This window comes from Xenopus laevis, chromosome 1S, assembly GCF_017654675.1.
Source record: "Xenopus laevis strain J_2021 chromosome 1S, Xenopus_laevis_v10.1, whole genome shotgun sequence".
In the NCBI taxonomy this organism is placed as follows: Eukaryota; Metazoa; Chordata; class Amphibia; order Anura; family Pipidae; genus Xenopus; species Xenopus laevis.
In genome coordinates, this window is record NC_054372.1 from 141754068 (window position 1) to 141778933 (window position 24866).

The 24866-nt window shown below is 40.6% G+C and overlaps 1 protein-coding gene across 1 annotated transcript in view; it reads left to right on the top strand.

The window, feature by feature from the left end:
* Positions 1-788: 788 nt before the first annotated feature.
* The window catches only part of ggt1.S (gamma-glutamyltransferase 1 S homeolog), a 33436-nt gene continuing 9358 nt past the window's right edge, over positions 789-24866 (top strand). The window contains 5 exon segments of the mRNA NM_001092395.1: positions 789-996; positions 12030-12113; positions 18170-18340; positions 20779-20909; positions 21982-22071. Of these exon segments, the coding sequence (NP_001085864.2) occupies positions 932-996; positions 12030-12113; positions 18170-18340; positions 20779-20909; positions 21982-22071 (541 nt within the window). The 5' untranslated portion in view covers positions 789-931.

Sequence of the window (24866 nt, forward strand, 5' to 3'; positions counted from 1 at the left end):
GTCCAGTTTACCCTAGTAACAAGGCATTGGTTTAAATGAGAGTAGGATATGGTCTTAATAGACTGATAAGTAAAAAAAAAGTATCAAAAATACCAAAGTTGTAGCAATAGTTTTTTGGCTGCTGGGGTCAGTGACCCATATGACAGCTGAAAAGAGGTAGAAGAGAATTTTTAAAAACAATAAAAAATGAAGGCCAATTGAAAAGTTGTTAAGAATAGAACATTCTAACATATTAAAAGTTAACTTGTAGGTGAACAACCTCTTTAAAGTAAGGTTTCCTCGTGTTTCTTTATGTTTCCATTACACAAATACATAGGACAAATAAAGAATGAAGGCACAGGAGCCCTTTGAATGTATTTCATGACAATGCTTTCTGTTCCCTCCCTTGCTCTACAGCAATGAAAAGCTTTCATTCAAAATCACTGCTTTTTTCTGTGGTTCTTCTCAAATGAAGGGGATGTGTCTTGCTTTCGAATTCCTAGGAAACCTGCCAAACAAGTTTGTAATTAAGGAAGGAACACCCATTGGATTTACCTGCCTTCATTTCTTTTCACATTTTCTCAGTTCTCAGTTTTTTATCGATAAATAACACTCCCCGGTATTTATTGTAGAATCTGTTGACAGGCTCATTTAAATACCCATGACTGTACTGAGAGAAATACATTTGCATTTTCATATATATTGTTCATATCAAATACTAACTACAGCTGGTAGGGTTAATAGAATTGTTTTTAGTTTTGTTTACCCAGGAAGTGCCTTACGCATATTATACACCTATATCAGTGGTAGGAAGCTGTCCCTTACAGTGCTGAGCGAAGGCTCCCAGATGCTGGGAGATGACATTTTTTAACAAGACAAATATGTAAAAGAAGCAGAATACATAACTTAGGGCTGTAAGGAGTGACTGCAAGTGTTGGAATCCCGAACTGTGATGCTGATACAAGAGCTGAGTCCTGCAACAACTGACCAGGGAGTGACTGTCGCAGACATGGATTCGTGAGTAACATGGATAGGATTGCAATGGCAAAATTATACCTGCTTAAGGGTTAAATCTTACACCTTCACAAGTTTATTTGTGTAAAGTTCCTATTGGTCCTGCACATAGTTATTATGTGTATATATATATATATATATATATTTTATATCTTCACACATGTAGCACTGGGGATGGGGATGGGGAATGTCACCGAGCAGGTGGGTGGTTGCAAGCAAGGGCAAACTGGCAGCTAATGGGCAGATGGCAGCAAATGAAAGGGCAGACAGGGGGTTCTAGGTGGACAATGGTTTTGGGCAGTGGGTCTAGGTGTAGAGACAGTGGTTAGTATGTGGTGGCCTGGATGCCCATATCTCTTTGGGCTCTTTGGGTTTGTATATTCTCCCCATATTTGTGTAGTTTACCTCCGTGGGGTTCTGCACACAGATTAACAAGCTTCTGATGACATTTAGCCTGTTTTAGTTGCACATGACTGTAGGATCCAGTAGGTTATGGCTTCATTAAAGGGATTCTGTCATAATTTTTATGGTGTAGTTTTTAATTTCTAAATGACACTGTTTACATTGCAAATAATTCACTATAATTCAAAATAAAATTTCATTCCTGAACAAGTGTATTTTATATTGGTGTGTAGGCAGCCATCTCATTTTAGGCAGCCATCACATTTTGCCTGGTCATGTGCTTTCAGAAAGAGCCAGCACTTTAGGATGGAATTGCTTTCTGGCAGGCTGTTGTTTCTCCTACTCAATGTAACTGAATGTGTCAAAGTGGGACCTGGATTTTATTATCGTGTGCTGTTCTTAGATCTACCAGGAAGCTGTTATCTTGTGTTAGGGATCTGATATTTGGTTACCTTCCCATTGTTCTGTTGTTAGGTTGCTGGGGGGGGGGTGATATCACTCCAACTTGCAGTACAGCAGTAAAGAATGACTGATGTTTATCAGAGCAAAAGTCACATGACTGGGGGCAGCTGGGAAACTGACAATATATCTAGCCCCGTGTCAGATTTCAAAATTAAATATAAATCAGACTGATCCAATTAAGTGTAAAAAAATATGTTTACCCTCTTGAGAAATGGATTCCAGTGCAGAAGTCTGCTGGAGCAGCACTAATAACTGATGCATTTTGAAAAAAACATGTTTTCCAATGACAGTAATCCTTTAAGATTAAATCTGTAAATCTGTGCATAACTAGTTCTTCTATCAATAAAGGAGAATAATTTCAATCAGTTCAGAGTGCACCAACATCCCATCTGGTAAGTCTGTGCTACACTTTCTACATAATGTAGCCCAGGGCCGGAACTATGGCTAGGACAAGCCTAGGGGTGCCAGGCACATACCTTCTCTGCCTCCTACCCCCACTCCGGTCCCCTCTTTCTGCTCTGGCTGGCCCACCGCTTATGTAGCCTGCCTCAAAAAAAATATCACAGTTATCCAAATTATGATTGTTAAAGAAACATTACATTAAAGTAATTAAAATATAATGTAGTGTTTTCCTGCACTGGTAAAACTGCTGTGTTTGCTTCATAAACACTACTATTGTTCAGTGTCGGACTGGCCCGGCGGGATACCGGGAAAAAACCCGGTGGGCCCCGACCCCTAATGGGCCCCCGCCGGGCCAGTCCCCCGTCCCGATCATACTTTAAAGAAAAAAATGTTTTTCTATGTGCCGCGCAGCGCCATTTGCGCATGCGCGCGGCACCTTTCAGTGAGAAGCGGCGCCTACACGCAGGCGCGCCGAGCAGCGCCTTCGCGCAAGCGTGTTCAGTGGGTCACAGTAGGGAGGCAGGGGGGTCGAGGGGGCCCTGGACTTTAGTCCCGGTGGGCCACGGGCCCCCCAGTCCGACCCTGCTATTGTTTATATAAATAAGCTGCTGTGTAGCCATGGAGGCAGCCATTCAAATGAGTAAAGGCTCAGGTTACATGGCAGATACGTGCTATAGAATATGATGGTGTTCTACAGAGCATATCCATTATCCACTATCCATCCTGTGCCATTAAGCCCTATTTAACTGCCTCCATTGTTATTCAATAGTTTGTCAATTAAATTCCTGATTTTCTCATAGACTTCATTGTATAATATGTATAAAATAATTAACATTATACACATTTTGATTAAAAAATAAATTTTCCTATGGTTAAATATTTTACCTGTTTATGAAAAGTTAAATTTGAAACTAACATTTTTATTGGTAAGGGTCCAATAGGGACCATGTAAGGGGCCTTCTTATTGTTTACCCCAGGAAAAATAATTGGATCAGTCTGATTTTGGCCCACCACATGGGTGGCAAATATAGGAAAATATTCACTTTTCGCCTGGCATGTGGATTGTTAAGGTGGCCATACATGGGCAGATTTAAGCTACCGCATCAGGCCCTTCGTCCTTATAAATAATAATAAATAAATGGGAGCAGTTAAAAGTGGATAGGGCATCACAAATAATCATTCACCACGAGCCCAGGGGAACATAATCTATTTCACACACATACAGTATTATAAAATTCCACATGTATTCCACATCCCTCAGAAAGAATATAATTAATCCATTTATATTGCCATTTCATATATACAAGTTAAACAAAAGGAAAGGGTAAGTCTTTCAGGCTTTTGCATGGATATTTATTTTGTGCTGTGCGTGTTCTTGGTAATTTTATGGGTATTACATTTCTAGGACATTTTTGTGTTCTGCAGCATTAGAGGAGTCCAGTCCCTTGTCCAGTTAGATGGCATCCCAGGCCCCTGCAGTACAAAGAGCCCCTGTGCAGCTGCACCATCTGCACAAATGTTGTTTCTGTCCCATAATAAGACTAATTTAACTCCCATTAACCATGTTTTTACCCACAATACATTTGATTCAAAATTCCAGCATGATTGTGTCATTCATATGTTTCATGCAAAGTAGGAGCAGTTGGCAAACTATGTTAGTATAGTTGAGTATAAGTAGGTCAGATACTTTGTATATGGCATTTAGATGCATATGAAGTGGACATTTATGAGCCTAGTGAACATAAATGTAAAGTATATTTACAGAACTGAAGGAGGTTTCTTCATTTGAGTGCACATGTCTTCCTAGAAAGCCTATTAGCAATTACCAGCACTGTTATGTGGGTATGTATGCCCAATCATATAGGAGACTAAAGTGATGACATTAGGAGATGGGCAGTTCCAATATGTATGTGCAAAATGTTGTAGTGGGCAGCTAGTGGGTGCTCTTAAGTCTTATGTGTATGGTTGGCCCCTGAGGTGAAGTTTTGTGGTGGGTTCAAGAACCCCAGTTTGACATCAAGTCAACAGGTAGGGACCATCAGAAATAGACATATTGGTTTCCACAAAGAACTACAAGGTTCCAATGCATGGTGCAAGGAAATGAGATCCAAGGGCAGGGTTCACAGGTGTGTTGCCCATACTTTAGAAGTTCAACAGGATACTTGCCTTTCCACCGCTAGCCATCTTAATTATGATGAAGATGAAAAAAGACAGCATACAGATAAATTTAACTGCACTGGGCTGACCAACAGAACACAGTCTATGGAATTACTAAAACTGTCCTTATATGTGTCAATATATAACACTGCATTTGACGGCATGGAATTATGGATGGGCCAGATCTGGAGAGTGTTTACACAGTGGTGCCAAGAGCACAGTTGCTGTTAGAAGGACTGCAGAATATCACAACAGTTGGACTTTTTAGTTTGGGGTCTAGCCAAAGGATTGGCTGTAGCAACTCTCAATAATTACATCAACAATACTGGACAATGGTAATGAAGCATTTCTTACAAGGAACCATCAGTATACATCTCCATATCGAAACCCCACACGACAATGTATCACAAATTAGTCCTTATAATACTAGAACAAGATCACTTTGAACCACTGCAGTTGTGTGATCCTAAATGGCTTAGGCTTAAAGCAGCTTTCCTAATTTCCATTATATCAGTTACATGAGTTTCTGAGATAGGAGCCTTGCCTTGGAGTGAACCTTGGATAGGGTTGTCCTGAGTAGAGTGCCTACCTTTCTACCCACAATGGTATCTGCTTCCAACATTATTCAGGAAATTCACTTACCATCCATGTGCCCTAACCCAGTCAACTATAAAGAGAAGTGGCTACACAAACTAAAACCCCATTTCCAAAAATATTTTATACTGTGTAAAATGTAAATTAAAAGCGAATGGGATAATTTGCAAATCAATTAAACTTATATTTGACTGCATTTATTACAAAGACAACATATCAAATGTTGAAACCGAGAAATAGGATTTTATCTAGAAAACAGTATTTTTTTGTTTCATAATGCACCAAATGTTTTCAGTGGGTGACAGGTCTGGTCTGCTGGCAGGCCAGTTTAGCATGTGGACTCTTTTACTATGGAGACATGGTGTTGTAATATGTGCAGAATATGGTTTGGTATTGTATGCTGAAATAAGCAACGTCATTCCTTGTTGTCTTGATAGTAGCACATGCTACCCCAAAACCTGTTGTATATTGTTCAAAATTAATGGTGCCTTTCCAGATGCACAAGGTACCCATCCCTCCTCTCTTTAGCCCAGAGGATGCAGTGGTCAGACCACAGGAAAGTTTTCTGTCTAAAGCTGGCCATAGGTGCAAAGAGATACAGTTGTACTATTTTCGGTTTGTGTGTGGAGCATCCTGACAATTGGCAACCATGGCAATTGGTTGTTTAGTCGATCAGACTGGTTAAAAGATTTATATTGGCTACCGATAAGATCTGTCTGTATTGCCTATCTGATGATTTCAATAGGAGACTGTCACTACTATTTGTTGGGCATGACTTTTGTACAATTGCTGTCTGTGAATTAATGACCAGAACATTGTCTGATTTGATATATTTCCTATTTATTGTAATCGGAATGGTTAATGGTAGACTAAAACAAACAACTTTTGACAAATAATAAAATCTGCATGTCTATGGCCAGCTTTAGTCCACCTTAAATGAGCTTAGGCCCAGAGAATGAGGCAGTGTTTCTGAATTATGTTTATGGGGGTATATTTATGAAAAAATGAAGTTAGAGGTCACCAAAGTCCTCTAGAGAAGAATTCTGCCACTCTCTATTCATTTCTATGGGATTTTTAAAAGAGTATTTATCAATGGGTGAAAGTGAAAGTTCATACCCCACTTGCAGGTTGATTCGCTGACTTACACTCCCTTTTCTGTATACACAGGTAGTAGTTATGTGCGGGTCGAGAAAAACTCTACCCGCACCTGACCCCAACCTGCCCGACCCCCGCCTGACTACTGCCCTCCATTTTTAGATCACAGGCAACAAAATGCTTGAAATGCATTGCCATTGCCAGAAATGTAAATTGCTGTAAGTAACTTATTCATAGTGAGTAATTGTGTGTAAATGCATTGGTGCCCATTATCACATTAGTGGGTATGAATTGGCCTCACAATTTACATTGTCAGCAATGGCAAGGCATTCTGGGAGTTTTGTCACCTGCAATTTAACAAAATTCCCTGTGTGTCATTCCCCTTACAGTTCCCTAATTATTCAAGGCTGTAGGTTCAAAATTGAGTGCAGGGGTTTGTAGCAAATTATTTAAAGCAACAAGCCTGTGTGCAAAGTGCAAAAAATGTGGATTGTGACTTTTTTACACACTAACTTCCTTTATAAAAATGACTGTAACATTTAAATTGTATACAAAGAACTTTTGGGGATTTACCAGCCATGATATGTTCTTTACATTACAAAAGTATTAACATGCTGTTAAAAAGAAAATCCTTTTTTTGCACACAAGTTTGTTCATCCAGGCAGTGCTGTCATTCCGGGTGTAAATGGAGTACTGTAGAGAGACTCCATGGCAGTGGGGGTCACAAGAGGCATAAAATAGTGATTTGTGACCATAAAGTGGGTGGGGCCTGATTTGTATGGATTATGATTTTAGCATAATGAGCTGTAACTGGGGTAGATGTGGTCATGATTGTGCAGGAAATGTTCTCTTCATTGGGGTCCCATTCTACTTGCTGGCAGGGCTACCTTAGCAGTATTTAGCCTTGTGATTCCTGATGGCAGCCCTAAACACAATACAGTTTTAGGGGAGGGCACTAGTCATTCGCCTGAATCACAAAAGGGGGTCAATTGACTGGGAAACCCTTGATAAAAATACTTACATTTTTGTAATCATTTTAAATTGCTTAGGACATAATTCGGTCTATAAGGGGTTATATAGGGGTTACAACTAGGGTGTCATTTACACCAGGTTCTTCCAGTGCAAGGTGACATTACAATACATTACGCTAGTGCCTTTTGTCCCCCGGTGCTCTAGATTGCATGTTCTGAATACAGACACAATAGTAGCGTGCCAGTCGACTCCCATGTTCCACCCACCTCTCACCTTTCCACATACTGTACACTGTGTGGGATACTGTGAGAGGAATAACACTTGTTGTCAGGCAGCTCACAGATTGGGTGCCAGCACAAATTCATTAAAGTATAAAAAAAACTGTTGTTCTGAGTCCCTCCCTGGAACTTTGAGTCCCTTCTTGGAACTTTGCATCTAGTCTCTTTTTTAATAAATGAGAAGCCAGAAGCTCCAATTGATGTGACCTGTACGTGGAACCCTACAACTACCTCCAAGTCCAAGTTGACAGGAATTCCAAGGTTTCCGCCAATGCTTGTCCCATTGCTCCTATTTCTAATTCCCAGTTTATCTGACTACACATAGAAATATTTATATCTAAGGGAATGCTGGAATGTCACAAAGTTGACAGGAGAGGTACTGCATTGAGCAGTGGTGCTGAAATACATTCTAAAGTCTTCCCTTCCGCACAGGGTTTATTAACAAATGTAAAGCTGTGCTCACCTCTGCAAACATTGTATGATCACATACTACTGTACATACAGATCAACAGCCCTCTACCTTATCTATACAAATATGCCTTCTCAGCCAATTAAAAGTGATCATGTGAGATAAATTTACTTTTAGTTGTTTGCAGACAGCCTTAATTATTCCATATGTTTGTGTATTTTTTTAATTAAAACCTTCTGTTTTGCAAGTCTGCAGTTTACAGTTGGATCTCTAGTGACAACACATGACATTTTGTCACCAGCACTAAACTGTCTAAAATGCAGGTGGCAAAATGTCACAATATATGTCACAATATAACTTTGGACTGAAAGTGCTGCCAACAAACCTGTTTTTCTCATGTTTATTGACGTGCAAAGAGATTTTTCAATAAAACAAATGATTTTTCATAGGGATCCACTAGATTCGGTTTGGGATTCGCCTGAATCTGAGCCTTTTTGTTTAGGCAGGATTTGGCCGAATCCACAAGTGTCTGGCTGAACCCTATTCAAAACAATTAAGTCATGCGACTTTGGGTCACACAAAAAAGAGAAATAGCAAATGTTTCTTTTTAGTTCTTCCATATGTAAAATTGCAAATTATGGTCTGGATTCAAGATTCTGCTGAATCACAAAACAGAGAATTTGGTTCATTCCTAGTTGTTCAGGTATTTCCTAAAGCATGTTACTAGGAAGCCTCTGACTCTTGGCAGCAAGGAGGTGGCCTATTGCCAAAATTGTTGCAGGTTTACCCACATGTCAATGGACTGAGCCAACAAGACTGGTGAGGTGAGATTAGTTATAACTGGCATCTCTGGGAAAGTCTCACTTGCTTGACAATATTGTTGGCACATTTGTGCATGGGAAGAAATTGTGGCCAGTAATAGTGAATAGGCAATCATCTTTTTATTGAGGAAGAAAAACATTTTCAATAACTTTTTAAGAAATCCACAGTGAAAGGTGAATTATTTAAGTTATGAGTAAAAAACAGAAATTTCTCCACAGTCCATAAACATCTATACAGGTGGGTCACACACTATGGGGGGCAGAGCTGGGCACAGGGGGGTACCTATTGGACAGCAATGCCCTAGAGAACTGCGGGTTCAGGTTATTAAGGACACTGTGCATTCCCTGGTGTCTTTTTTTTTTTTTAATTAGCTTTTTATTGATTTTTCATCCAACGTTGAAAACAACATTGGGATTTACAAAAGAGAAGAATTTAAGGAAAGAGGACAAAAGAGGGTGAGAAGACAGTAATGAAGGGAAGGAGATGATATTCTTGCAGATATTGGTTATTTGGAAAGTCTGTGCTACCTTTTCCTGCAGTCTGTCTTCTTGCCAAACGACCGATTCTTTGAAATTATCGTGCGGTTAGTGGGATTCGAACGATCATACATCTTACGATTTTTCGGCCGACATCTGTCAGGACATTGATCGGCCAGGTTAAAAAATCTTTGTCGGTCCCAGTGCAATCTATGTATGTTTGCAGGGCCAAGCAGGCAGCTCCCCTTTGTTTTCCTGGCAAATTGGTCTTTTTAGTTGATGGTCAATTCGTACGATTGTACAATCGTTCAGAGATCGATGAGGATCGGATCTTTTAAAAATCTCAACATCTATGGCCAGCTTGTGTCTTGCCACCACATTACTGATGTGCGATTTCTCCTGGGTGGATATAATGCAGTAAATCCGCAGTGGTGCTGGGGATCCCAGAGCTTTCTACTCTGTGGGGGATGCCAGTGGAGCCGGAGAATGCTACGTTGCCAATTTGTGCCTTGCAGTCTCTTCTCTGCTGCTCCTGCCGCTGTCTGGGGACTGTCCATTCTCCCTGTTGTGGTTTGCGTGGCACTTTCATGTTCCTGAAAGAAGGACTCACTGGTACTCTGCGGAATCTTCGGGTCCATGTACCTGTGTCTGTCTGTAGATAAAGATTACATTCTGCAGTTTTTCACCTCAGCGTCGCATTTGGCGTCAATCAGTTGTAGGCACGTGGGAAATCACAGGTGTCACCCCCAACTTGGAGAAAAATGGTATGGACTGTTTAATATATAGTGAATAAAGTACCCCCTCTTGTAAATTATAAGGATATTATAAGTTACCGAGGAGTTTCATGACCATATAAAAACAGGAGGCCAAAGACCGAATGTTTTTATACAGGTCATGGAACTCAAAGGTAACTTCATATATCCTCATATTTTGCAACAGGGGGTACTCTATTATAATACACAAGTTTCAGTGAGTCATGTAGCAGAAATGACATCACTATTTACCATTTATAACTGATGACATCAGTGCCTCGCGAGAAAACTTCGGGCGACTACAGAAAACGAAGCGCCGTGTGTGACTTCCCCCAGGCAATTTTCATTTTAGCAGGCTGAGGGCAGGGGGAAGGCAGTTCGGGGAGATTGTCGCCCCGAAGAAGAGGAGATTTGTCGATGGGGCGACTAATCTCCCTGAATCTGCTTGAGTGGCCTTGACCCTTAGTGATGTCTGTATATATCCAAATTTAGATCACAATATGGTATGGGTTTGGGTGGGTGGCAGGTCTGGCATTTGATATTGCCAGACATGGGACCTGAGCCCCTGCATGTTACTTTTGAGGTGGGTGATGTCAGGGGCATACTGTACCTGCCCTATGCTCCTAGTTTGTGCCTTCCTTATGCTCCTTGTGTGTGCCATACTCTGACTGCCCTATGCTCCCTGCATGTGTCATACTCTGCCTGTACTATGCTTCCTATATGTGCCATACTCTACATGCCCTATGCTCCCTGTGTGTGCGCCATACTCTGCCTTCCCTATGCTCCCTGTGTGTGCCATACTCTGCCTGCCCTATGATTCTTGTGTTTGCCATACTCTGCCTTCTCTATGCTACCTATGTGCCATTCTCTGCTTGCCCTATGCTTCCTGTGTGTGCTATACTCTGCCTGTCCGATGCTCCCTGTGTGTACCATACTCTGCTTGCCCTATGCTCCCTGTGTGTGCCATACTCTGCCTATCCTATGCTCCCTGTGTGTGCTATACTCTGCCTGTCCTATGCTCCCTATGTGTGCCATACTCTGCCTGCCCTATGCTCCCTGTATGTATCATTCTCTGCCTGTGTGTGCCATGCTCTGCCTGTCCTATGCTCCCTGTGTGTGCCATGACTGTGGGAGGTGAACCTGGTGGAGGTTTGTTAGCATTTTGAAATACTTGTTAGGGTCCCCAAGGTGTGTAATCATGCGCTAGGGGTTGCTGTGTTATCCACAGTGGAGTATGAGGCATATGGATAAGGGCATGTCTTAATATGACTTAATAAATTTCTTTCACATATTAGATGAGTGATATCCTTACAATGAGCACCAACCATTTAGTTTTTTGGTGTGCTACCACCATTAATGTGGACAAAGTTCTTGTGGTAACATGGGTGTGGTTTAAAGTGGGTGTGGTTTAAATACAGGGAGTAGTAAACACATGGGCTACTGTAAGATACCATAGACAGTCACTAACTAGTGGGCTAACAGTGGGGTATTTGGGCCTCTGTGTACTTTAAATAGCAGAGCCTCTTTTGAATCCCAGTCCAGACTGTGCTCTCCACACTAGCAATTCGGCCCCCTACACCTGCTTCGGCGCCCTAAATGATATGCGCCAGGTGCAGGGGCGGCATCAGAAAGGCCGCCTCAGAGAGGCAAGGAGCCCCCCTGAATCCTAGGGGGTGCCAAGTTTTTTGACAGTTCTACTTTCAAAAGAACCATTCTTCCAACCATTATAAGATGACCAGAGTAATTAGGAGATCTACCTCTACCTATTGATAAGAAAAGGCCAAAACAAGTACAAAAAGGCAGCTTCAAGATTGATGACATATGGCAGAGGTTCATAACTGTTTTTACCCATGAGCCACAATAAAATGTATAAAGAGTTGGGGAGCAACACGAGCATGAAAAAGTCCCTGGGGGTGCCAAATAAAAAGCTACCAAATAGCCAATCACAGCCCTATGTTGACAGGCATCCTACAGTTATGCAGTACGACTAGTTTTATGCAACCTCTAAGTCTGGAATTCAATAATAAGCACCCAAAGCACTTCTGTTTAGCTAGGTCGCTGATTGAATATCTATTCAGTCAGTTTGGGAGCTAGACTTACATGTCTTACATACAGTATAATAGTGATATTCTCGTTGACTCAAAGTTAATTTATTTTTTTATTGTTTCTATACATTTTTTGCATTTTAATCTTTCTCTTGTGTTCATTCTTTCAGTTTATTTGCATACGAGAATCTGGATGATGGAGAGTGGGGGCTTCATATAAGGAATTTGGCACCTACCACACTACTACATGCCAGGTTAGTTGTGTATTGTTTATACACGCACCCTGCGTGAAGCTGCTAGCTCTGCTTCTGACCTCCCTCCCTGGCCCTCTCCGTGCACCTGCAAGACAGAGAAGGTAGGGGCGGTGGTGCCGACGGGGGTTGCGGCTAGGACAGGGGGCAGGGGGAGCTTTGTGGCTGGGGCCTCCTAGTCTGACGCTGACTCATTTTATCACCTGTGGTAAATCTGTACTACAGTAGGTGACAAGACATCCTGTGTGACATTGCCCTTACGTCTTGGTATCTTTTATAAATAAGAGGGGTAATAAGCATTCAATTTTGTAAGGTTCCATTTCAGATGGTAAGGCTCCATCTGAAAATAGATTGCTAGGAGGAAGTTAAATGTCTGCATATCATCAACATACAACTGATATTTAAAGTCAAATGAATGAATTATTAACATTATTATTAACATGTAATTATATAGCGCCAACATATTGTGCAGCGCTGTATAAATGGGCTCTCCCAAAAAGAGCATACAGGCAGAACAACAAAGGGTTGAGTACAAATAACCTTTATCTCCATTAATGCAAACAGTACAAGTTCCTTTACAAAAAGAAACAATAGGAAAGGTGCAATACCCGACACACATTTCTGAATAGAGAGCAACTATCCAAATGTATACAAAAAAAAAAGTTCTCAGAGGTGACACATATCACTTATTACTAATGTGCTGATTCATTTAGTCCCCGTAGAGGGTTTTTTCTAAAGAGATTAAAGGTAGAATATACACCCTGCTCAGCATTAATTGGACTTTTTAATTGGAATTTTGCCTATTGTTTTAATCACAAACATGTATTTTTTAAGATAGGCAGGGAAATCACAGAAACTGAAGCTACTTCTGGTTTGACTACTAAAGAGGTATATACTGTAATTAAATTACCACTAAGCAACTCCCTCCTTACTTAATTGTGTCAACAATGCAGGGGGGGTTATCTATGCACTGATAATCTAAATTGGCCATATACAGGGTCGGACTGGGCTGGCGGGACACCTGGAAAAAACCCGGTGGGCCTGAGCCCTTGAGGGCCCAGCTGGCCCAGACGGCCCAGCTGGCCCAGACGGCCCAGACCCACTTCACATAGCCTGCACTCTGAAAACTTCACCCCCCACCTGATGTGCACCAGTATGTGCTGGCGGGGGAGGTGCCAGGGGATGCAGAGAGGTAGAGCGGGATTTATGGGAGGAGGATGAGGGCCTTGATCTGCCAGCCCTCGTCGGCCCAGATGGCCTAGACCTATCTGCGCTCCTGACCTCCACCCATGATCGAAGAAATGACTAGCACAGGTAGGCACGGGTGGGGCTGGGGGCAGAGCGGGATTTGCAGCTCAGGAAGGGGGCCCAGTGGGGGGGGGGGGCAGGTGCCCTGATGCAGCAGTCCCAGTGGGCCCACACCAATGAAGTCCTGAAAGTGTGCTTTGTATTTTGCAACTACCTTTGTGCCAATGAAATGGTAAAAATTACTTTGATCGTTGTATTCAGTGTCTTTTGTGCAAAACCTCTAATGGATCTAATAAGGTCCGATTTAAACTTGGGCAAACTCCACTGACCACCATAAATAATAAAACTATTAGCACATTCATTAACTGAATTAATAATTATAATTACTTATATGAACTACTTATTGTAAAGTAACATCAGTTATTTTTATCTATTAACTGAATTATTAGAGCTATGTCCTACATTAACTTTTAAGGAGTAGAATATTTAGTTATTGGGCCTCCCTCACAGCAAGATCATTGTACCCCCTTAACTTTGGGATTAATACATTTTTCACAAACATATATTACAGCTGGGTTCAGCAGGGCTTCCTATAGTTCCTAGGATCTGTTTCCTCTATTTCCCTTTGTGATTGTGTAAGTAGCAGTGGTTCAAAAAACCCCACATCAAGTTCAACTATCTATAGTGATATGAAAAACTTTGGGAACCCCTCTTAATTCTTTGGAATTTTGTTTATCATTGGCTGAGCTTTCAAAGTAGCAGCTTCATTTTAATATATAACATGCCTTTTGAAAACAGTAGTATTTCAGCAGTGACATAAAGTTTATTGGATTAACAGAAAATATGCATCATAACAAAATTAGACAGGTGCATAAATGTGGGCACCCCAACTGAGATATTACATCAATACTTAGTTGAGCCTTCTTTTGCAAATGTAACAGCCTCTAGACGCCTCCTATAGCCTTTGATGAGTGTCTGGATGGTGCTATTTTTAACCATTTGTCCATACAAAATCTCTCCAGTTCAGTTAAATTTGACGGCTGCCGAGCATGGAGAGCCTGCTTCAAATCATCCCATAGATTTTCGATGATATTGGGGGACTGTGATGGCCATTCCAGAATATTGTACTTCTCCCTCTGTATAAATGCCTTTGTAGATTTTGAAGTGTGTTTAGGGTCATTGTCTTGTTGGAACCTCCACCAAATGTGTCAAATGACAGTAGGTAGCAGGTGCTCTTCTTGGAATGCTGTGTTCTTCTTCCACCATGCAAAGCGCTTTTTGTTATGACCAAATAACTCAATTTTTGTCATCATTCCAAAGCACTTTGTTCCAAAATGATTGTGGCTTGTCTAAATGAGCTTTTGCATACAACAAGCAACTGTTTGTGGCGTGATTACAGAAAGGGCTTCTTTCTCATCACCCTGCCATACAGATGATCTTTGTGCAAATTGCGCTGAATTGTAGAACCATGTACAGATACACCATCTGCAGCAAGATGTTCTTGCAGGTCTTTGGAGGTCCTTAGGTTGTCTGTAACCATTCTCACAATCCTCCACATATGCCGCTCCTGTATTTTTCTTGGCCTGCCAGACTTGGGTTTTACAGCAACTGGCCTTCCATTTCCTGATTACAGTTGAAACTGACAGTTTAAACCTCTGAGATAGCTTTTTGTAGCCTTCCCCTAAACCATGAAACTGAACAATCTTTGTTTTCAGATGCTTTGAACATCCCATGCTGTCACTCTTCAGGTGAGAGTCAAACAGAAGCACAACTTGCAAATGGCCACCTTAAATACCTATACCTATGAAGTTCAAGGCTTAACAAGCTAATCCAACCAATTTGGTGTTGCCAGTAATCAGTATTGAGCAGTTACATGCATTCAAATTAGCAAAATTACAAGGGTACCCTCTTTTTTCAGAAAACACCCCAGTACTCAGATGTTCCTGGGAAATGAAAGACCTACCACTGTTTTTTTTTTTGTTGAAAGTGAAGTAAATTATTATGCAGGCTGAGAAGGGTTCCAAAACTTTTTTTTATATGACTGTATCTTTGCAACTGCTAGCTGTGTTTTGTGTAGCACATACAAGGAGTGTGAACAAAAATGTTATTGCTAATCACTTGTGTTTATAGGAAGGGGGGGGGGTGAAGACAACTTGAACTGGGCTCCAAGATTTACTGTGGCGAACCTGACTACATGAACAGACCATTGTATTTTTTCATCTATCTTACAGACATGTTTTCTGGTTTAAGACTAAGCATATTTCTTTTCTTTGCTAAGGTAATCATTTTCTCTAAGTGTGTGTTATATTTGCATTAGGTAAAAGTAAAAAAAGGATAACGCTGCAAGTGCAAATATTTATATAACTTAATTATACATTGTTATTTTAGAATTTGCCAGCCTAAATGAAAGGTAGTTAAGAGGTTGCTGCTGTATTGGGCCCCTGCACCCCTGAAGTCAAGTCCTTCTTTCCATTCCTAGAAAGCTATAAGAGTTTCTGGGCATTATAGGCTGGCTACATGTAGGTGTCATTGTTTTCTGTTGAGCAAACTGTACAGCTGTACTCAATTGAAAGTCATTAGCAGCTTTCAGTTTGGTTACACTTGCAGTTCCAAGCAAAAAATTCCCAGGACACTGTACCAGTGTAGTACAACAGGACATTATATTTGTATTACTTGAAATTCATTTTTTGGCATTACTGTTCCTTTAATCAGCAGTTTGATAGCTTCAGTACATTTCACTGGTTTTTAATCAAACTCTATAACAGACCAAATGAGCCAAGATGGGTGTTTGAATTGTATTTTATTTATAGGTTTATTTTTGTTTGCTTTTCCTGACTGGCCACTGGACTTGCTGCATTTTGCACAATGGCATACTATCTCCAGTTATTGGCAGTTTTGTTTCTGTACAAGGGAACAGACGGCGGCCAGTGGCAATTGGCATTTACTGTATTGATACAAATGGCATCATACTTATATAATACAAATACATTGCACTAAAAGGAAGTATAATGTTCACCCATACAAATGTAATATTTGTTTTATAGGACAAATGCAAGTTCTGAGTAGAGGACTTGGGGTTGCCCCGAGACTTTTTGTATAATATCCCTTAATTTCTGCTTCAGAGCATGCTCTAAATTTTAACTGTAGTCAACCAAGGGGAATTAGTTTATGCTAGGATCTTATACATGATTTGAGTAATAGTTTGTGTTAAAAACAATGATGTCCCCCCTAAACACATACTCTTCCAATAGCTTTTAGCAAATTCTACTGGCCAGTGATTCCTCAATTTCACTTGGCTTCTTTACTTAACATAAGAAGAACAGATGGTACTGTCACCCACCCACTCTGTGCTTGGGATATACTCGTGCTGAGATTCTGCAGCATCACCAAGGTACATCAAGAAGGAAACATTTTTAAATGTATTAACTCTTACAGTACCTGAGTTGGTTTTGCACATGCCAAGCATTGTAAAGTTTGGGTGATAAGATTTTACCATAAGGTTCCGAGATGTATTATAAGTATCTGGTATCAATATATTACATAAACGTTACAGTTTATTTAAGGTTGTGCCCCTTATAAAAAAAATCTTGATAAGTAGGACACAGAATACTTACCCATTGTTCAAAATTACTGACTTACAGTGGCACTCAGTGGCCAGAATTTGGGTGTGTTTGGATGCACTAATCTGATCTTTTTTACCCTAGCAACCAGGCGGTGGTTTGCATGAGAGACTGGAATATGAATAGGAGAGGGTGTAAATAAGGAGATAATAAAATAATAATGAATATTAACATAAATAAATAACAATGAATATGTTTTTTGGCTGCCGGTGTCAGTGACCCCCCATTTGGAAGCTGGAAAGTAGCAGAAGAGGAAAACAAGTAATTAAAAACTATCCAAAATAAATAATAAAGACCAACTGAAAAGAATAGGGTGTTCTATAACATCCTAACACAAAGGCTAACTACCCCTTTAAACTGTTAGCCAGAAGGTTTCTGCAGTGGCTTTTCCTAAACGTATTCTTGGTGCTTAAGGGGGCTAGACATTTTTGCAGACATGACTAAACCTTGCTGTGTTAGAACAGACGACTGTCTCTCGTCTTTTATCTTGAAATATCATATTGTGACATCTAAGATTTTTGACCCCCTAAATAGGCAATTAGAAACAGATTATCTCCTTTTGAAGGATTATTAATGATCATACCTAGAGAGAAAGCAGGATTTCTAGTAATTATCCTTCTCTGTTCCACTTCATTGCATCTTAAACTTACCAATTAATGGAGCCATTGTTATATTATATAGCTATTAAATATACTGTAGATCTTCATATTTTTTATAGACAGAAAATCTGGAAATGCAGCATGCTTCTAACAATGTTTAATTTTAATATGTCACATAGTTTACACTCACATATGTTGGAAATAAGGTCCCAGCATTTACACTGGACAGTGCTTGATATAAAGGATTTCCATCTGAGATCATAGCTGTATTTGGGCCTTTTGTGATTTGAGTTTGGCCATCCAACTGAAAAAGTCAGGAACAGCATGAAGTGATGGCAGGCACAGACTGTATATCAATGCTGCAGGAACACAAGGCAGGCCCTGGATAAAGGCAGCAAACCAAAGACAGGGAAATCTTCTGTAGGGGTCTGCGCTGACACAGCCAGCTCCTCAACAATCTTGTACTAATATATAATAACTCATGGCTTAGTCAAGTATAAGTGCAGGCACATTATCTTGCAGTGCTTCAGATACAACAAATATATGAAGATAATTACTTCACTAATAGGTCTGTGTGTCTTTCTCTACCCAGAGTCATGCGGAAACGCTTCATCTTAATAGGCGTCCTTAGCATACTAGTGGTGGCACTTGCATTATTCTTTGGTCTCTATTTTGGATTGAGTTGTGGTACCCCTTCTGAGGAATATGTCTATGCAAGAGCAGCTGTAGCCACTGATGCTGGAATATGTTCAGAGATTGGAAGGTAAGTTTTTATTATTTCTTTTGTGAATGTGTATGCTGTTTTACAATACCCAATAAATGCTGTTTTAGGGCACTCATGCAAAGGGTTGCAGTCTTTGCCAGCTCCCACAGTCTCACCATACCCATAAATCTTGTCTGGAAGAGTTAGTGGCAAATAGAGACCAGCTCATCACAGTAAAGCGGAGGAGTGAAACACAGTGAGTGTCTTGCTGTACCTGTGGGACTGAAATACACAGCTGGCTGTCTGCACTAAATGCACTTTGTCTCTTTTTTGCAAGGACATTTGTTCTCGGAAAACTCTTGGCTTCAACATCACGGCTCTGCCATCAGCCAACTGGAAACCTATCCAACTAGATAATTAAATGGACACCATCAAACTAAAGTGATTTATATGCAGTTAAATGTGTTTAACGTATGTGCTTTTGCCCTGTGCTAACAAAAATTTGTCTTTCTTCAGAAATACTTCTGTAGTAAGCTGCTGGGTACTCATGGGGCAGCCATTAAGGCTGAAATGGCATTCTACATTTTATATAGCAGATACTAGATATGATACAGTATGTATGTGTTTAATTCTAACACAGGAATAAAAACAGGGCTCAAAAGTCATTCATAGCTCTCTACATGACTATAGTATGAAAACCTCTCATATAAAAGAAATACTTTATTTGCAGGTGCTAGACTAAAGTAATAGTAACATGAAAAAATAATAAAAAATATTATACACATGGGGCCTATTTATCATGCTACTGTATGTAGTGGAGAGAAACATCACCATTGTTACCCACAGCAACCAATCAGATCTTTGCTTTTGTTTTCTAAAGGTGGCTTTACATAGGCTGATAAAAGCTGCTGACAGACCAAGTTGGCAGCTTATTTGCCAGTGTATGCCCTCCCAACAGGCTACCCCACCCAATATCAAAAGCGGACAGGCAGGCTACAAAATCCTGTCGGATCAAGGACCGAATCTGTTTGTTGATGCGTGGGCACAGCCTAGTAATAAGTATATCAATAGAGATGCACTGAATCCAGGATTCTGTTCGGGATTCGGCCAGGATTCTGTCTTTTTCATCAGGATTTTGATTTGGCCGAATCCTACTGCCAGGCCTAACTGAATACTAATTTGCATATGCGAGAGGGAAATCTGGTAACTTTTTGTCAAGGAAGTAAAAAATGTTTTCCCCTTCCCACCCCTAATTTGCATATGCCAAATCTTTCACAAAGGATTGGGGGTTCGGCCAAATCCAAAATAGTGGATTTGGTGCATTCCTATATATCAAATGGTAATTGTTATTGTCAAAAGGAACTACAGTATATTATTATGTTTATTTACAAGCATTTACTTCTTATATTCTTCTGAAACCTTTACCCATTTTTATATGAAATTGTAGTGGTACACTATCGGTGTTGGACTGGGACACCAGGGGCTCACCCAAAAACCTTAGGCCGGGGGCCCAGCAAAAAACCTTAGACCAGGGACCCACTCTCAGAACTATTATTCTTCCTCTCTTCACTCAACCTCTATTCTCCTAGTCTCTTTTCTTTACATACTATAATCTATTATTTCATTTATTTAGACTCTTATCTTAGAAATAGGGAATGGCCATGAAATAGGTCAAATGTTTATCAGCACGAGGGACCACTGACATCTGGGCCCACTGGGAGTTTTTCTGGTGTCCTGGTGGAATACCAAGAAAACTAGAGGCCTGCATAGGGTCCACGGGTGCTCACTACCCGGCCCAGCCGGTAAATCACCAGCTAGGGCTGGTATCGGTATAACAAATATACCAGCAATTTAGTTGCCAGTAAATTTATAATGCCTACAAATTCCTACCTCTAGACTTGTCTTCTAACCCCAGATTGGACTTTCCCCTACCCAGACAGCTCATTTCCTCACCCAGACCTCTCATTTCCCCGCCTAACCTACTCATTTCCAGCCATGAGATGTCATAGCCTCGCCCTTAAATGATGTCCCAAAGTTAAAAGTAAGCACTCATGGCTGACTGTTTGTTTCAGGTTTGTTAAAGGGATGCGGTTTTGGTTGCGCTGTATGGATATTCATACTGAGCCACTGACTGAATTGTCATGTTGTTACTATAGCTCAGTACAATACAACTAAACATTTTGCAAGCATTTGTACACACAGGTTGCTAGTTTGAACTTTTGTTAGGCAACTTGGCATGGGAGTTGTTTAAAAAATCCAAGTTTATAGTTTAATTTCTTTAGACAATACAGAGCAAACCTTTTTCCAGATGCAGCTAATAAAAAAAAATGTATATGACGCTTATTCTTTTCAAAAACTACACAGGCTAGTTTTGACAAACAAATGGGAAATGCATAGACAGCATTTTGCATGAAAGTGGTCAGCCCTGCTCTAGGAAATATATGTTTATTTCAGACTAAATCACCTACCATCTATTACTTCTCCTCTATTTGTTATAGGGACATCCTGAAGGAATCTGGCTCGGCTGTAGATGCTGCTATTGCCTCTCTTATCTGTGTTGGACTACTAAATGTTCACAGCATGGGAATTGGAGGCGGTGTCATCTTGACTATATATGATTCCAAAACTGGTAAGAACAACAGGTAAAATATACTATAACTATAAAATGTAGTCACAGTTTTACCTCAGTTTTAATACTTGCCATATATCAGCAAGATCGACAGATATTTGTCTGATTTGGGCAACAACACAATGGACTGTATTAGCAGATCTAATTCTTCAGCAATGGGCTGACAGTTGCATGACCTTGGGGAGATAAAGGCCTGGCAGGATTTTCCTGCATGCCGAATGGATTCCAGGGAATTTTTCAGGGCATCATTTTGACTGGGCTAATAAGATGCTAATTCAGTCAAGAATGGCTGAGCTGCCAATGTACATGGGCATTTTAACCAAAAAGATTGGAACAAAGGCAAATAGTGTTTTTTTAAGACATTCTGAGCAGTAATCAATTTGAGCCAATACATCCACCTTTGATTAGAATATTTAAAATACAGAACAACATAGCTGTGCAAAAAAAGCCCAGTTACTGAGGCAGAGCAAAATACCTGTGCAAATTGTCATGTGTTACCCATAATGCAACAGCCCTATCCAGAATTCCACTGTAATATCAGGCTTCTGCAAAATAACACGTGGCACAGTTTGCATACCTTTTTGCTTCACAGGTACAAATTAGCTTCCATGCTGGTAAATTTTGTGCAAGTCAATTAGTGCATGCATGGTGCCTAGCCTGAGAAATGCATACCTAAGATCGTAGCAGAATGAATTCACCAATGCCAGAAATTATTTGCTATCATCCGTCAGTGGGTTTAAAAGGGACATTATTGTTTCTGCTTTGGGCTACTGTATAATTAGCGCAATTTTGTTTTAGGGGTGTATGCTATCTCTCAGTGAGAAATGTGCACGGGTCCAATATCACACATTGCATATAAATTCAAGACATGCACAGTGTCTCACTTAAAACATTTATTTGTGCAATTCATCCAAATTACAATTCACATTAGTAAAGCCTTCCATGGCATTCCAACATAACACACCACAATGCAGAGTCTCCCGCCAGTCTGCCTACCTTATGTTCAGCCACTCCCTCCTGACGCGTTTCGCGCAATTGGGTGCTTCATCAGCACTTTTTTTTCTCCTTGCAGGAAAAGTTGAGGTTATAAATGCTCGGGAAAAGGCTCCACTGGCTGCAACAGAGGAAATGTTTGGAAACAACAGTCAGTTATCACAAACTGGTGAGAAAAATTATATTTTCAGGGCTATTTGCCCTCCGTATGCATTGCTTTTATGGCTGACGGTGCTGTGAACTTTAAGTAGGGCTGCCATCATTATCATTGGTCCCCGTACTATTACTAGCCCATTGGTCACCTGGGCTCTCTGTGTGTTGTGCTCTGCAAACAAGTAAAATAGGACCTTTCATATGGTCATATCACTGGTCCACCCTGCTCACTCCCAAAGCATGCCAAAACTTTGCTTGCCATCCACCCAAATTTTGCCCCCCCTTCTTTTCTTTGTTTTTTTACAAAGGATCTTGCTTTTCGGTCTCCATCCCCCCTCTCTGCCATGGGTCCCTTGACCTCTGTACCCCCTGCACCCCTCTGATGGTGGCCCTGACTTAAAGGATGTAAATTTTCTTACTAAGCATAGTGTTGTAGCTCTCAGTTGTTATGTGCATGAATGTGACTTTCGCCTTGACACTTGCGAAACAAGCGTTGGCGAACTCTGCTATTTTTAAATAACTTTTTAATATTAGCTTAAAGCTCTCTTTATTTAACTATTAGAATTGGTCAAGGGGAGAGGTTGTTTGGGGGAATTCGGCACTCAAACCCCATTCTCTTCTCTTCCTATTGTATCCCGCACTGGGATTCTCAAGGGGGCCAGGATTTGTGGTTTTGTGAGGTCTAGACAGTTCTTTTAACATATAGGGCCAGTTTTTTCAAAATTGAGACCACAGTCCTGGTTGTCCTGCCTTTCTTTGCTTTGTGGTGTCCCAGGGATAGTAAATATAATAGGTAGAAAGTTTTGGGACAACTCTCTTTGTATTTCAATTTTCTTACTTTCATATCGGGTTTGAGTTGCTGGGCAATTGATTTATCTTTAATTAATTTGGTTCATGTATTAATTTTTCTTATTTTCTTCTAAGTCCTAAGCTGGACTAATGCACTTGCACTTTAGGTATTATAATTAATTTATCGTATTCTTAACACCTATGCACTTTAGGTAGTGGATCGATTGCAATTGAATTAATTGTTAATGAATGGTAGGTCTATAATTGATTTAAATTAATTTAGTCTGCCTTTTTAAAAAATTCAATGAATAAGCACTTCAATTTAAAAACTCTGTAATCAAATAATGACATTTTAATGAATTGCTATATCCACTATTTATTTATACTGCTAAGATCACGTAACCATATAGGTAAGGTGTATTCACGTTCATTTATATTTATTAAGAAAGTTGATTGATGAATTTGATTATTAGAAATGGACCATAGGATTATCGGATAGAAGAGGGGTTCTTTTCTTTTCTTCTCTGTTATTGCATGAATGTGACGTCACAGCACGTTGATCCTCATCAGGGGCATTTTTCTTAAACTAAACTATTGTTTCCCCCAACTGGAGAGAACACCACAGGTGGGGGGAAGATAGGTGCTTTTGAAGGATGTGGTGTGCATTCATTTGTAATCTTGTATTCAGGATGAAAAGTTGGGTGCACTTATTTTCAATAAAGAAGCCATCACATTATTAAACAGTTGTAGTGTTTACACTGGTTTCTTTGACATATTGATATGAGTAGCGCTCTGCAGATGAGGAGATGAATACTTACATTTGGGGAGGATCCTTTGCATTGAGCCAGAATGTTAAAGCCACCGATTATTGCAAATTTATTTGTTTGTTTATCTAATAAAATCTTCCATCATCTCTTTAGAGTAGCATAATCCTGTGACTCCCACACATGTAGATAATTAGGACCAGTGGCGGAACTACCGGGGGAGCAGGGGGTGCAAGAGGACCAGGGCCCGCACCCCCTCAGGGCCCCCCCGGCAGCCACTGGAATCCGCCGTGTATGGAGGGGGGCGGGGCCCGGCTGCGTGTCACGCACCAGGGCCCGCCTCCCTCTAGTTACGGCACTGATTAGGACTTGATATTTCTACAGGAATAACATTGCAGTCAGATGATTTCTTAGTGCTGGACATGTGTTGTGGTCAAAAAATCATTGTTATATGTTCTGCACAAACTGAACATAAGGAGGACATGCAAAACAGAAACCACCTTTTACCTCTGTGTGAAGCAAGCCATTAAGCCTTCCTTATGCTTCCTTGTGTTTAATGTCAGACAGTACCATTAGTGCTTTAAAAATGCAAGAACCTGGCTGCACCTTCCATGTAATGGGCAGCATATGGGAGTCCCAAGATACAGTGAGAGTTATTTTGGGGCTGAAGCTTCAGGCTGCAGCACTAAAACCTTCCTGCTGCCGCGGTTCCTACAAGTTCGTATGGATGTCCTGTTGCATTCCTCTTTCTAATATATTATTTACTAGGTGCAAGATGAAGCCCCTATGGGCACAATATGCTGTGTAAATTTAAGCCTTCCATAAGTAAATGAGCCCTTATGTTAAAGGAGACATTTTGTGTATAAAATAAGAACGTACCAGTTCCTTATACTCATTTAGATATAGAAGAATTGTGCTTAAAAAAGTAGTGTTTCAGGCTGATTTATTGAATATTTCTGCAAAAACCCTTATAATCCCTCCCTTCTCTTCCACTTCCTGCTCCCTGAATTCCCAGGTTGTGCAGGGGAGCCAGCGGCTCTCAGTTTACTGTGCTGTAGGACAGGAGCCAATCAGCAGCTAGCAGGACCTGATAGGTAACTGAAGCCTGTATGTGCTTGTGTCACTGCAGGGCTGTGATTGGCTGTCCCCCTCCTACTGTGCTTCTGGCAAGGACCGTTAGGACATGCCCACCCCACATTTGAAACAGGGACAGGGACCAGAGAAAATCTATAGGGAGCTCTAATAAAGGGGCTATTTT